The 14124-nt window shown below is 36.7% G+C and overlaps 1 protein-coding gene across 6 annotated transcripts in view; it reads right to left on the bottom strand.

Moving 5' to 3' along the window:
* Positions 1 to 7180: 7180 nt before the first annotated feature.
* LOC125038309 (ras-related protein Rap-1b) overlaps positions 7181 to 14124 on the bottom strand; it is a 44674-nt gene continuing 37730 nt past the window's right edge. For 5 of the 6 annotated variants that reach the window (XM_047631773.1, XM_047631776.1, XM_047631774.1 and 2 more), the window contains 3 exons: positions 13169 to 13359; positions 11006 to 11134; positions 7181 to 10686 (listed from right to left, as the gene is read on the bottom strand). In XM_047631773.1, the coding sequence (XP_047487729.1) occupies positions 10438 to 10686; positions 11006 to 11134; positions 13169 to 13359 (569 nt within the window). In that variant the 3' untranslated portion in view covers positions 7181 to 10437. Of the gene's footprint in view, positions 10687 to 11005; positions 11135 to 13168; positions 13360 to 13860; positions 13892 to 14124 lie in introns of those variants that run through there. The other variant, XM_047631772.1, reaches the window with a different exon arrangement.

Below are 14124 nucleotides of genomic sequence, written 5' to 3'. Positions count from 1 at the left end.
TTCTCTTTATTCTTTCCTTTGGAAATATTGAAAACAATTGAAATTTGTTGGAATCATTAAGGTTACTTTTGAAATATGAACAACTACGCAGGCAGAGTCCCTGAGAGCTTTTAGCTTATAGGTTTAGTGAAGAAAATATCGGAATTTTAAATCAGAAACCAGTTTATCGATTTTCAGTGAGGATTGCAGCATACTTCATAGGATGGAAAAGCTTGTTTAGCTCAAAAGTCTTAAAATGATTGATATTACATTCTCAGCTTTTCACAACATTCACAAAACTCATACTTATTTTTCATGCACTCTTCCATGTTCTCTTGATTTACTAGAGAAATTTGTTTGTTTTTCCCTTTTATATTTATATCCCCCCCCCCCCATCAAAAGGGTAAGCCTCAAAAATCAATTGCTTAATTAACAAGTTTAGGATATTTTAGTGTTAAATAACTTAGAGACAACTGAATTACACAATGAAGACATGAAGTAAATTCAAATTTTATTATTAAATCCTTGCCATCGAAGTAACTACATGTGCAAGTACTGAAGTTACTACTCTAAATAGTGACTGTCTTTTGTCAAGAAAGTCATTTATGTTTGTCTATGATATTCATTATCACTTTGACAGCAACTTTGGAAAGAAAATTTCACTTTGTACAATGTACTGAGTATACATGATTCAGTATTAACTTTCGTATCACTAGCTTTAATACTTTTATAAATACAATACATGTTATGTTGTTTTTTAGGGCTACCAATGTCAAATTAGTGTGTCATACAGAAAATTTTATATTTGTGTATAAACTGTGCAGTTTATATCTACTTAAAACAGAGAATTAATAAAATAAAATAAGAGAATAACACAAACAACTTGATAAGTTCTCAGCCCAGTTCTCTGTTTTTATTACTTGTTTTTGTTTTTCTTTTTTCAGTTATTTAATTCAATGATTGTTGTTCTGTCACTTTACAGACAGGACACTTACTTAACCATTCATTTTATTGTTTTAGTTTCATGAAGAATTTACACAGAACCCATGTTATGGAAAGACATCAATTAGTATTTCATTATAAATACAGCTTTTATAAATGATCATTACAAAAGATGACTTCCCCCCAATCTCATGCCCTTTGTTGTTGTGTGGGGCTTAGGAAATGGTGATAGGCCTAATGTTGGGTATCTCTCCTACCATAGGCCTTTTTTCTTTTCTCCCTTTTATTTTTCTTCTATTCTCCAATCCCTCATTCCCTCCTGCTTCCCCTCCCAAGATTCTCTCCCTCCTGATCTTCTCACTTAATCTTTGATGTAATTGCCCTTATACCAGTTTGCTAATCCCTACCTTACCTTACAGACATCTTAGCAAAATCCCACATATCTTCCTTTGTCAACTCTGATCAAATAGCCCTTGTTAGTCCCTACCTTCCTGAACTCCTTTATGACTTCTGACATGTAGTACACATAATTATCATCTACCCCTCTTTACCCTTTTCTCTATTACACCTTTCCATAGATGTCTAGCACACATATTTTGCTTTGTAGCCATTAACCATTATCCAACCCTGCTTCTGTCTTCTTCTTAGGATGTGAGAGCTATGTTGAAAGAATAAAAGGTTGGCTTTGGGTCAGTCCCTTACAGCCTCTTACTCTGGCAATACCCTCCTATTCCAACAATGTCTCATAAACCAATAGGCAAAGTTTCCTTCCACAGCAGTTCCAATTGGTCGGTGTGTTGTTACATCTGAGTCCCAAACTCACGCACTATCTACCCTGACTTTCCTCACTGACAAACTTATTCCTGCCCAGCCTCACTCCTTCATTAATACTTGTACTGAAACTTTTTCCATCTCCCCAGCTGATTGCTCTATTACAAGGATTGGTCAGACTGTGAAAACAACCTGTTTGCCTGCCTCATTGACTAGGAGGCAGTACCAGTACAGTGCTACACTGTTCCCCCTAAAAGTCCTAAACCAATATTGCCAAAATTACCTTCTGTAGACATGACCTCCCATGAAGTGTATATTGGTGGAGAGTCCTGTCCTATCTGACCATATCAACCCCTCTCCTGTCAATGTCAGAAATGGCATTTTGGCCACCCTTCTAAGCACTGTTGCTCCACAGCCCACTCCCCTCCCCAATACCTTGCTCGTTCCTGTTTCCCAACTAATTTTGCATGGTCTTTTCTTCTCTCCCTTCCCTTTTCCTTCTCTTCTTCATCCCCTTCTTCCTATCCTGATTGTTTGCTTGATACTTTACTTTTGTCGAGCATATTTATTTGTTTTAACCATTACCTAGTTCCACAGCCCACTGCCCTCTGTGTGTCCAGCCCGGCCATGATTGTTCAAACTGCCCTGTGCAATTATGCACATGCGCCAATTGTGGTGGCTCCCATAATGTATATTATAGGGGCTCCCCTACCTACAAGTTCAAGTCTGAGATAGCAGTCCTCATATTCACACTTAGCCTCACTTGGCTAGGCAAGAAGCAACCTGACCTACTCCAATGCTGTTCTACACTCCAAATGTTCATCCCCTCTCTCCCTCATAAGAAAACCATTGTTGCTCATACCTCCCCAACCAACTCAATTTTAGAAACTTTTAAGGACATTCAAAACTGTCTAATCATGACCCAAAATAACTTGCTGGTACCTCAACCATATTCCAGTCTCTCTACTCTCATTCCCTCCATACTCAAAGTGACATTCATCCTCCTCCTAATCATGCTGCCCCTACACCCCTTTCTCCCACTCCCTTCCAAACACATCCCATCCTCCCCTGCTTTATCTGTATCATATACCCTTCCTTCCCTGTTTTCCCTTCCACTCCCTCATGGCTACACTACACATGTGACTCCCTTTTTTCACATCAATACCCTTCCTTGGATCCTCCCCCTCCTCCTGACATTTCTCCTGAAATTGATCTTTGCTCTAACCACCCTGAAATTAATCTTTTATCTAATCACCCTTAACAAACACTTTCCACTTTTGCTAATCCTTGCCTTCCCCATAGACATCCTTGCCGAATCCTGCACTTTTCCTTTAATAACTTTTCCTTCCTCAGATGCATATGTTTCCTCCATGTTTTCTATTTTTTCTCTGTAGTCCCTTGCTTCTTGTTGTGGGGGCTTAGGAGATGGAGACTGAAAACCCATTGTGAGGGGTCACCCTGACTTGATCCTTTTGCTAGTTCCTATTTCAACCCATTTACTCACCCTCTCTACCCTCACCCCTCATACTATCCTAAACTGCTGTAAGACTTTTGCTGTGTAGGACATTTAATTGTCAGCTCAACACCCTCTTTACCCTTTTCATTACTATACCTTTCTCTAGTAATATATGACCCTTGATGTCTAGCACTTTTATTTTGCCTTGTATCCATTAACCATTATCTTATATACTAAGGTATGATACAATAAGTATTTCCCTCTTGACTCCTTACATGATACCCATATAGTTGTCTGAATAACCACTTTCAGTTTTCTGTATTAAGTAAAAGAAAAAAAAAAGTTTAAATAAGAAGAAATCTATGTCTACAAATGACTGTGCTTTAAATGCAAATTCATTTTAATTTTTTAAATACATATACTGTCTATGTACGCATGTGGGTTTGAATTTGTATGTTTGTGCATGCATGAAAGAAACAGACATAGTTCTACAAACATCAAGATGATAAACAAATTGCTTTGCAATTTTTTTTATACATAAGAGAGAAAGACACATTTTGAGGTCCTATTATCCTACTGACCTGTTTATGCAGGTTTTGACATATCCAGTCTTTGGCAGGTGATCTACCTATTAATTTGTGGTTGAATTTTCCTCTTAGCACATGACTTCACACTTGGCTGTGGTGAATACACTAATGGATTATAATTATTCAACTCAGTTCATTCAGTCCATATATGAGACACATGCTTGATAAATACTGGTTCTGAGCAAATAGTGATACACATATTTTGCATTCCTATTCATCAAAAAGTAGGAAGGAAGTTAAAAATTATCTTCAATTCAAGGTGTTAACCATGCTAAGTGATGTTGACTCACTGTGGTCAAAGTAGTGGGATCCAGTTGCAGAACTTACTCTTTACTCTTCAAGTTTCATTTCCTTGAAAGAACTGTAAGATGAGCTTCTTCACTGATATGATTCTGGAAATTGGTCTTGACTCACAACTTACTTGACATTTTCAAGTCAGAGCTCTTCTTCAGGGATGTCCCCTCTTCTACCCCTCATAAGAAAGCCTTTGTTTCTCAGACCTCCCTAACCAACTCCACTTCAGAAACTCTCAAAGACATTCTAAACTATCTATTCAAGACCCAAGATAACATGCTTACACCTCATTCATCCACCAATCTCCCTGCTACCATTCCCTTTACACTCAAAAGTAACTGCCAACATCCATCCTCCTCCTACTCATGTCCTCCCTTCACCCCTTTCCAATCCCTCCCAACACATCCCATTTCCCCCCTGCTTCATCTGCATCATCCCCCTTCCTAATTATCCCTTCCACTTCCCCTTCGATACACATGCAACTCTTTGTCACAACCACCTTCCCTAGATTCTCTCCCTCCTGACTTTTTGCCTAAAACTGTGATCTATTCACTCGTAACTCCCTTTTCTTCTTTTGATAGTCCCTACCTTACCCTATGGACATCTTTCTTTGACCACTTTCCTCTACCTTAGCCCATTTACTCACCCTCACCCCTCTTTCCCCCTTTCAGTGCCATACTATCCTGAACTGTTATACGACTTTTGACATCTAGCACAATTAATCATCAACTATAATCCCCCTCTTGTTTTGCTTTGTAACCATTAAATCTTCAAATCAGAACTGCTGCTTCAGAGCACTTGAACCACTCCTGGCTAAATATTACAATAAATTATATACAAAGTACAAGAGCTACATGCCAGAAGTTGAAGTAAAAGAACAAATTTTATTACTGAAAAATGTATTATATACACTGCCAAAAATCCTGCAAAAATAGTATGATTAGTCACAGATTTTCTTTTAACTTAAAACTATATTGCATCTTCACTAATACCCACAGTCAAATAATGTAAACTCTTAAGAATTTCTTTACTTTGGAAGCCATGCTTATGGTCCTAGGTAATATTGTTTGTTACCTCCTTTAGTCCCTTGCTTCTTGTTGTAGTGGGGGCTTAGGAGATGGAGACTGAAATCCCATTGTAAGGGGTCACCATTGACTTGATCCTCAGCCCTTGCCTCTACTAATTTTGCATGTTTTTTTCTTCTCCTTTCTTTTTCCTTCTCTTCTTCATCCCCTTCTGTCCTCCTATCCTAACTGTCAAGACATTTTTACCCTTTTCTCCACATTATCATAATGCTATATGACCTTTAATGTCTGACACAATTATTTGTTTTGACCATTGACCATTTCGGAAACCCACAAACATCACCTTATTGAACCCTTGTCCCCAAGCCCCAACCTATTGCTTTATTTTAAGTACACACCTTAGATGTTGACACAGCAGAACATTTTCAATAAATAATATGCTTTTTTTTTTTTTAAGACAGATTTATATTTCTTAAATTTATGGCTTAATGCAGCACTAACTGTCTTTGCTAAATTATCACTATTATTATTAGTTGTATTTATGGAGGTATTTTTAGAAACCTTTTTACAATCAGAAATATTTTTCTATATCCAATCTTGCTTCTCCAAATTTGACATAAGGCTGAGGTCCTTTCTGCAAACAAAGGTTATCTTCTGTTGTGAATTGTTAGTAAACCTAACACCATTTTTTCTTTCTTTTTTTACACACACACAATAATAATACAGATTATCCGACCTTTAACACAGCAGAGGCACTTTTCACACACTCACACACTCACTCACTCACTCACTCACTCATTATTTTGCATATTTGTAGAAACAATTAATGTGCTATGTCTGCATAAAGAACCTCCATACTCCACTTAACTCTCCAGCAGTACTGAAATCCAACATTCAACACATATTTTCCTTCTGGTCTCATCCAATTTGCCTTATAATCTCAATCTTAAATACATTCCTGCCCTTTTAGGTCATCTTTCTCAACTCTGTCCTTTTTATGAACAGAATTCTTCAATAAACTTTTTTTTTTCCCCCACATGGAATGGCTACTTCCATCTATTCATCAATGCATTAAATGTACCAAGCCTAGTTACATATATTTTTTAGCACATGATAGAATTTCCCAATTATAGAGGCATAATCAAATGTGCAACTAAAATCTAATTATCAAGATGTAATACATGTATTCCTTTGCAAATACATTCTTCCATTTGTACAAAGTATCGCAAATATAGATTGTAACCAAAGCTTTGTATAAAAATATAGAAATGCATCAACATGAAATGCTATAATGAGTAGAATGTGACCTGCTTCTATGGATCTTTGTGCATGTTTTTTTTCTTTTGTAAAATTATTTGAATATCAAACCACAAAATACGAATATGAATGTTATAAATTAGTCAACCTAAACATCACATTAACCTTAAAGTGTGTATGCAATTAGTAATTCCAAATGCCCTTCTTCCACAAAATTATTCTAAAAACTTAATATTATGCATTAAGTCTCATAATAGGCTACTGAAAATGATGTAAAAATATGAAAATCAAATGAAAACCTATTTGCCCTTGAGAAATCGGCGGGTGGGGCATGATGCTTTTTGGTTGTATAGAGGCTACTAGTGCAGGTTTTCTGGAAGTCAAGGTTTCCACCATAAAAAGCTTCTTAATAGCATCTGTACATCTTTTTATTTCCATTGGAGAAAAGTAATACAAGAACATAAAACAAGGAGAAATCCTGTCATTCTTGACCTAGTTCTATTGCCAAGCTACAAGGCGACACTCATACTCAAGAAAGAGGAAGTGATATGGCACATGTTTGAAAGGAAAAGAGAAACCATAAAAAAGATAGAGATAAAAATACATAAAAATTAACAGAAGTAAGACTATGCTCATAAACTGTGGAAGAAAGGACAGAAGCAAAGAAAGAAAAGGAAAAAAGATGGGGACAGGCCATACTGAAAATGAAGGGAAGACCCAGACACAAGGATAAAGATGAGCGCATCCAAGATAACTACTGAAATTGTTCATCAATCTATCTGAATTAATTTACTAGGTCATTCTATGAAAAGTTTTTTTTTTTCAAGCTGATGACCTAAGCTCTTAAGGAAAATAAAATCTGCTGCACACAAAGGTTAGGATTTTAAAAGATAATTTTGGTATACAAAACTTTACAGGCTGGAGTACATGAAAATATATTTCAAAAAGAAGCTGAATATGGGTAATTCCAATTAACAGTGTTTATATATGTATTGGGCATGCAATAAACTGCAGATTATCTGGGGTAATGAATAACTTTACACATGAATCTTAAATTTGTAGATTTTGAAGGCAGAAATCATTCTCATAATAACTGTATACTTATGTCACACCAGAAGCTTCAAATGGTGAACTTTTTCACAATTGCAAAATACAAGTGTGTATGAAACAATTTCCATTGCTGATGTTTCAACAATACACAATAAGTATGGAATTTAAGAACAAAGATGTATACACAATTATTAAGAGAGCTGCCTCTTATTCCTGAAAGGCACAATATAATACTTTGGAAACACTAATTTTCTTATACAACTGCCAGAATTACTTCAGTCCTCCAGAGTTTCTCACTGAAGTAGAGATTATGCTTAGTAATTTATAATTAGCACTCTGAATAGAACTGTTGAAAAGAATCAACTGTTTGCTTTCATGTGGAATGACATGAAAATATTTAGAAAATAAATCTTTATACAAGTTTACAATACAAACTAAGGGGTTAATTATCTTTGGATGTATACAGCTTCAAATATAAACTGCATACATCAGTAATCAGGAGTCCTGATATTGTTATTGGAGAGGGTGTTTATATACACAATATGTAACGAGTCTAAACAACTCTATGATTTATAAGTGTAGCTTGTCCAAAATTGTATCAATAATTTCTGATGCCAAGCCATAAAACCAGATTGTAATACAGAAAATTTTTGGTGCCTCAAAATGCTGAGCAAAATGAGAATTTACTTGAACATTATAATCAGCTTATTTGAAACTTAAATGACTTTGTTTGTAATTTTCCAAAAAACTTTCTTCACAATCATTTTAAATGTCGACATTTATGATGTGAAGTTAATTTCATGGGTGTGGGTACACACAAAGGAAATAATCAAACCATTTAAACAATGTACACGATATATTTCACTTTTATCAGATTGAAACCAAACAGTAAAGCTTTTCCAATATTGTATAAAGCCGCTAATATTCTGATGGATTACTAGCAAATTTAATCTTAAAATGACCCTAGAGTTGACAGGACTCAAAATGCATACATATATATCACATCTCTTTTGAGAACTTAACTAGATATTGGATTTTGCATCCCTAGGGCTATTTTCAGATGAAGTCTATATCCTTACATGGTAAAGAGTGGCATGAAAATCAGTAGAAAACAATAATGAATGATATACTGAATATTCATTGGTAAATTGCAATATTATGAAGTGTTGCACTGTATGGCAACATTCACCACTTTCTGAAGAACAGTTTGCTGTGATGGAGGTGGTAGGTGGTGACTGGCAGTGAGAGATGGGGGCTCTGGGATGGAGGTTAGAAATCATCAGTACCACTCATCCTTACAAGAGCTGCTGCTGTCTTGTAGTGGCTCTACACATCCTATGTCTCACTTTTGGGTTATGCTAGGTCTGGTTTATATAACTGTTTATAGCATGACATAATATACAGAGTAAAGTTATGTACAAGTATGCCGTTTGGTCTTGGCATAAAATATCCAAATCCCTTTTTATTTTATAAGCTATTAGTTGACAGCAGGGCAGAAATCAGGTTGACAATTAGCACACTAACACCACATCAAACTGTAGGCTTTACCAGAATTTAACATTTAAAGATTTACAGAAGACTGAGAGGGAACATCTCCATAGCATATTCTTCTACATGCCTTTTTCTATTATATGACCACTAAATGGTGGTACATCATTCCACTTCAAGAAGGCTTATTACATCACAAGTGCACAAGAAGTGTGCAACCAAATGGGTTTCAAAAATTCCAAGTACTTTAAATCTTCGGCTAGTTATGTTGCAACCAATAAAGAGACAAAACTGTCCCCTCCCTACCTGACACAAGCCTCTTGGGTCCCTTAATAAGCAACTTGTGCGTAGTAACCTGTACATGGGGTTAACAAACTACAAGCTACTAAAGGTACAAAATATCCCCCATGTATTCAAGTCAAAATGATCAACCTAGAATTTACTCAACATTTGGAGGCCTAGTACAAACTTTAAAATGTACTCATAATGCATTATATCTTACATATGGTATGAATTGTTACAATGAGGATGGATAGTGGAATCTGTCTCTCACATACAAAGAAATTGTTCTCCCAATGTTTATATATATATATAATTATTTCCACAACTTTGTGCTTAACAAAATAACACTTCGACTAGGGTAACTTTGGAAATTCACTGATAGTCAATAAATTTTAATATCATGAGAGACAATTATATAAAAAATAATAATAATAGTGCACAGCAGTTATGCCTACTTTATTCATTTGCAGATCAACAAGGTCTAAAACCAGTGTATCATATAACCATCCAAATATAGATTGATCTTGGAACTATAAAAAATGTGCCCAAAATAAACAGATCAGTAGCTGGATGGAGCACACTTTCCATCAAGCTAAAAACGAGAAAATTGCAAAAGTAAAATAATCAAAACAATGAAAAATAGTATGCTATACAACAATAAAGAAACTATCTTTATATCATCAGTTAGTAATAGCCAATGTGTAAGACTTGTAAAACAGAAAATAACAAATAAAATTGGATATTCATTAATAATCATAACAATCACAACAGTAATAAAAATATAAAATTGATAATAATGATAATAATATAATGGTTAAAAAAAAAAGTTCATTTAAAATTATGTGAATGATAATAATCATAATAATCATAATAATGTGAATTGTTTACTTCATTACACCACCTGGTCACACGTCCATTCCATGGTGTGTAACATAGTAACAAGTTTGCGTGGGGCACCAGCCTTTTTTTTTTCTTTACTGTGAATTTTGTTTCTATTACCAAGGTATGCAAGATTTTTGTCTTCTCGCACTGATTACACTTCCAGACTTGTATTTAAAGTAGAGATAAGAAATTATGCTTTAACCACTTACACACACACAGACACGCACACACATGCACTCAGACACACACTGCTTTTCACTTCTAAACACTTATACACATTAGCTCTTCAATAATATTCCTAGGAATGATTACTTTACAGCATGTCTTGGCAATAGAACACAAAATCACAAGTTACACCTGAGAGGATGAAGGCATAACATCCAGCCATTCTTTACCTAGTCTTATAATGAGTAAATATCCAACCTTATAAAAGGCAACACTTCTTCTTATTACCACTCTTTCCATTTAACTTTCTGTCGGGGGATTTGCGGTTAATCTGCCGGACTAAGTCATAGAAGATCTCATTGACATTGATCTTAGCTTTTGCAGATGATTCTAGGAAGGCGCAAGAGAACGACTTGGCCAGGTTGAGGCCTTGGTCTTTCCCAACAACACGCTCATCCTCCAAGTCACACTTGTTACCCACTAGGATCATTGGGACGTCATCCGTGTCCTATAAGAAGAAAAAGTAGGGATAACTTCAAGAAACTGAAAATCTGATGGAAATATAATGAAATGCACAAGCCATCATTGTAGTGTAGCATTAAGAGGTTCATAATTACATCTGCAATGACAACTTCATTGTTCCAGGGATAAACCATAGTCTGACCAGAGTTTTGGTTCATACTCAAAAAGCTCCCAAGCCTAATCTGTGATTACACTCAACAGCTTATGGACTTTTGATTATATAGACAATCACTGTTTTATTCTGAGAAATCATTGCAGGTATAAACAATCTTTTAAATCAAAAGAAATTTCTGCGTATTATTTACCTTGACTCTGAGAATCTGTTCACGGAGATCTTGTAAATCATTGAATGTACTTTGTGCGGTGATACTGTACACCAAAACAAAGCCCTGTCCATTCTTCATATAAAGGTCACGCATTGCTGTAAATTGTTCCTGAAATTTAAGAAATCATGAGTACCACAATAATATTCTAAAACATTCATAAAACCTACACAATGTACACATTACAGGCACCCACCCAGCCACACGTACTCAACCCCCCCCCCCCCACACCGGTTCATTCTTTCATTTGTTCATTCGTTTGTTCACTCACTCACTCACTCACTCTCACACACATTCGTTTGTTCGCTCGTTCATTAGTTCACTCACTCACTCACTCACTCACTCACTCACGTTTGCTCGTTTCTTTGTTTGTTCATTCACTCACTCACTCTCACACACGTTTGCTCATTTCTTTGTTTGTTCACTCACTCACTCACTCACTCACTCACTCTCACACACGTTTGCTTGTTTCTTTGTTTGTTCACTCACTCTCACACACGTTTGCTCGTTTCTTCTTTTTTTCACTCACTCACTCACTCTCACACACGTTTGCTCGTTTCTTCGTTTGTTCACTCACTCACGCTCACACACCTTCGCTCACCCTCACACACCTTCGCTCACCCTCACACACCTTCGCTCACCCTCACACACCTTCGCTCACCCTCACACACCTTCGCTCACCCTCACACACCTTCGCTCACCCTCACACACCTTCGCTCACCCTCACACACCTTCGCTCACCCTCACACACCTTCGCTCACCCTCACACACCTTCGCTCACCCTCACACACCTTCGCTCACCCTCACACACCTTCGCTCACCCTCACACACCTTCGCTCACCCTCACACACCTTCGCTCACCCTCACACACCTTCGCTCACCCTCACACACCTTCGCTCACCCTCACACACCTTCGCTCACCCTCACACACCTTCGCTCACCCTCACACACCTTCGCTCACCCTCACACACCTTCGCTCACCCTCACACACCTTCGCTCACCCTCACACACCTTCGCTCAACCTCACACACCTTCGCATACATTCATTCACTCACACATACATTCATTCACTCACACATATATTCATTCACTCACACATACATTCATTCACTCACATACATTCATTCACTCACATACATTCATTCACTCACACATACATTCATTCACTCACACATACATTCATTCACTCACACATACATTCATTCACTCACACATACATTCATTCACTCACACATACATTCATTCACTCACACATACATTCATTCACTCACACATACATTCATTCACTCACACATACATTCATTCACTCACACATACATTCATTCACTCACACATACATTCACTCATTCTACTCAATTCATTCACTCACACATACATTCATTCACTCACACATACATTCATTCACTCACACATACATTCATTCACTCACACATACATTCATTCACTCACACATACATTCATTCACTCACACATACATTCACTCATTCTACTCAATGTGAAACAACAGCTATGCATGCTTTGAGTTAATACATCAAACCTAAAAGGCTTGAAAAAAGTTAACCACATGCCACCAGGCAGACATGCCATGCCCACTGTGCGTTTACTTTATTGATTGTTTATACACATAGATGGCTACACTTGTACTAAGCCACTAATGTACTGCCTGTCTCGCCTGTTTACCCCTTTTCCTTGATTTACGAAAATAGTTTAAGTTCCCCTTTTGCTGTTACTAATGTTTGTAACATTATAGTAATTATAATATCTATAATAAAAATAACACCATTGATATTCACAGCATATTCCCACCAATTCAAGGAAAGGTGAAATTAGGTAAGGTTACAAGGTCTACTAATTGACTCCTTTGGGCTAAGCACTAGCAGAGCCATCTATGTGCAGCAAGACTTCACAAAAAATAAAATAAAAATGATCACAGCATTTTCCTGGCAGCTTTGGGTTAACATTAAAACACTTTATTTAGAAAACACAGAAAAGGATGAAGGAACCAAAATCTATATTTATCAGAGAAATAAAAAAATAATTGTATCATACCAATAACTACAAAACCTGAGGAAAACATTAATTCTATTACATTCACTTTTTATTGCTATTTCTTATCTGAACGTAATTAACAATGTCTATACTTACAGTTCCAGCAGTATCAAGGATTTCAAGCATACACTGCTGGCCATCCACTTCCACTTGCTTACGATATGAGTCTTCTATCGTGGGATCATATTTCTCGACAAAGATGCCCTGCACAAACTGAACTGTAAGTGCAGATTTTCCAACACCTCCTGACCCCAACACCACAATCTTGTATTCACGCATCCTCGACACTAAAACAAAATGAAGTATTTTAATAACATGAAATCGCAGGGGACATTCTGATAATGTAGATAGGAGGTACTTCAGTGCATCAGCCTCACATGATTAAAAGAGGTATACTGCTCCATCTGTATGAAAGCTGAACTTTGTTTACTATTGAATATCAAATATCCACTCTTATCCACTTAAGGAATCATTAGAAGTGATTACTGTATCTTATGGGACAAATATAAAAAGAACATTATCCACGCCTGACACCATTCAGATATCAGAAGAATTCAGAAAAAGATGTTAACAAAAAGTAATCTTTGAACCTATCTTTAAGGGGGGGAAAAAGTCAAATAAAAATCCATCAACTTTCATTTGATAAGACAGGAACTGTTCATTGGTTCTCACACTTCAGGTTGGTTGTACTTACACCACTCATTCAGGCACAGTATCAAATTAACACTAATAAAAAGCTATATAACCCTACTAGTATATCTCTAAATACAAATAATACAGGCACATACTTGTATATCCTTGCATGCTGTTGGAGCACTATCAACACTGAATCACTCTTAGGCACACTTGTCACCAAAGCCAACCTCTTACTGAACAGCAGCAGCAACAGGGATCCCCCTTCTCCTTGCTTCTCATGACACAAATATTCCCCCACTGCCCCACCCTTCCCACCAGGGCCTGGGCACTGCTCATTAATCCCCTCAACCTGAGTGCTGTCAGGTTCATCACACACCATCTCTTTTAAAAACTTATACCCCTTCCCCCCTCCCCAC

The sequence above is a fragment of the Penaeus chinensis genome, chromosome 24 (genome assembly GCF_019202785.1).
Source record: "Penaeus chinensis breed Huanghai No. 1 chromosome 24, ASM1920278v2, whole genome shotgun sequence".
Taxonomy (NCBI): domain Eukaryota; kingdom Metazoa; phylum Arthropoda; class Malacostraca; order Decapoda; family Penaeidae; genus Penaeus; species Penaeus chinensis.
This window is presented reverse-complemented; position numbering and strand designations above follow the sequence as displayed.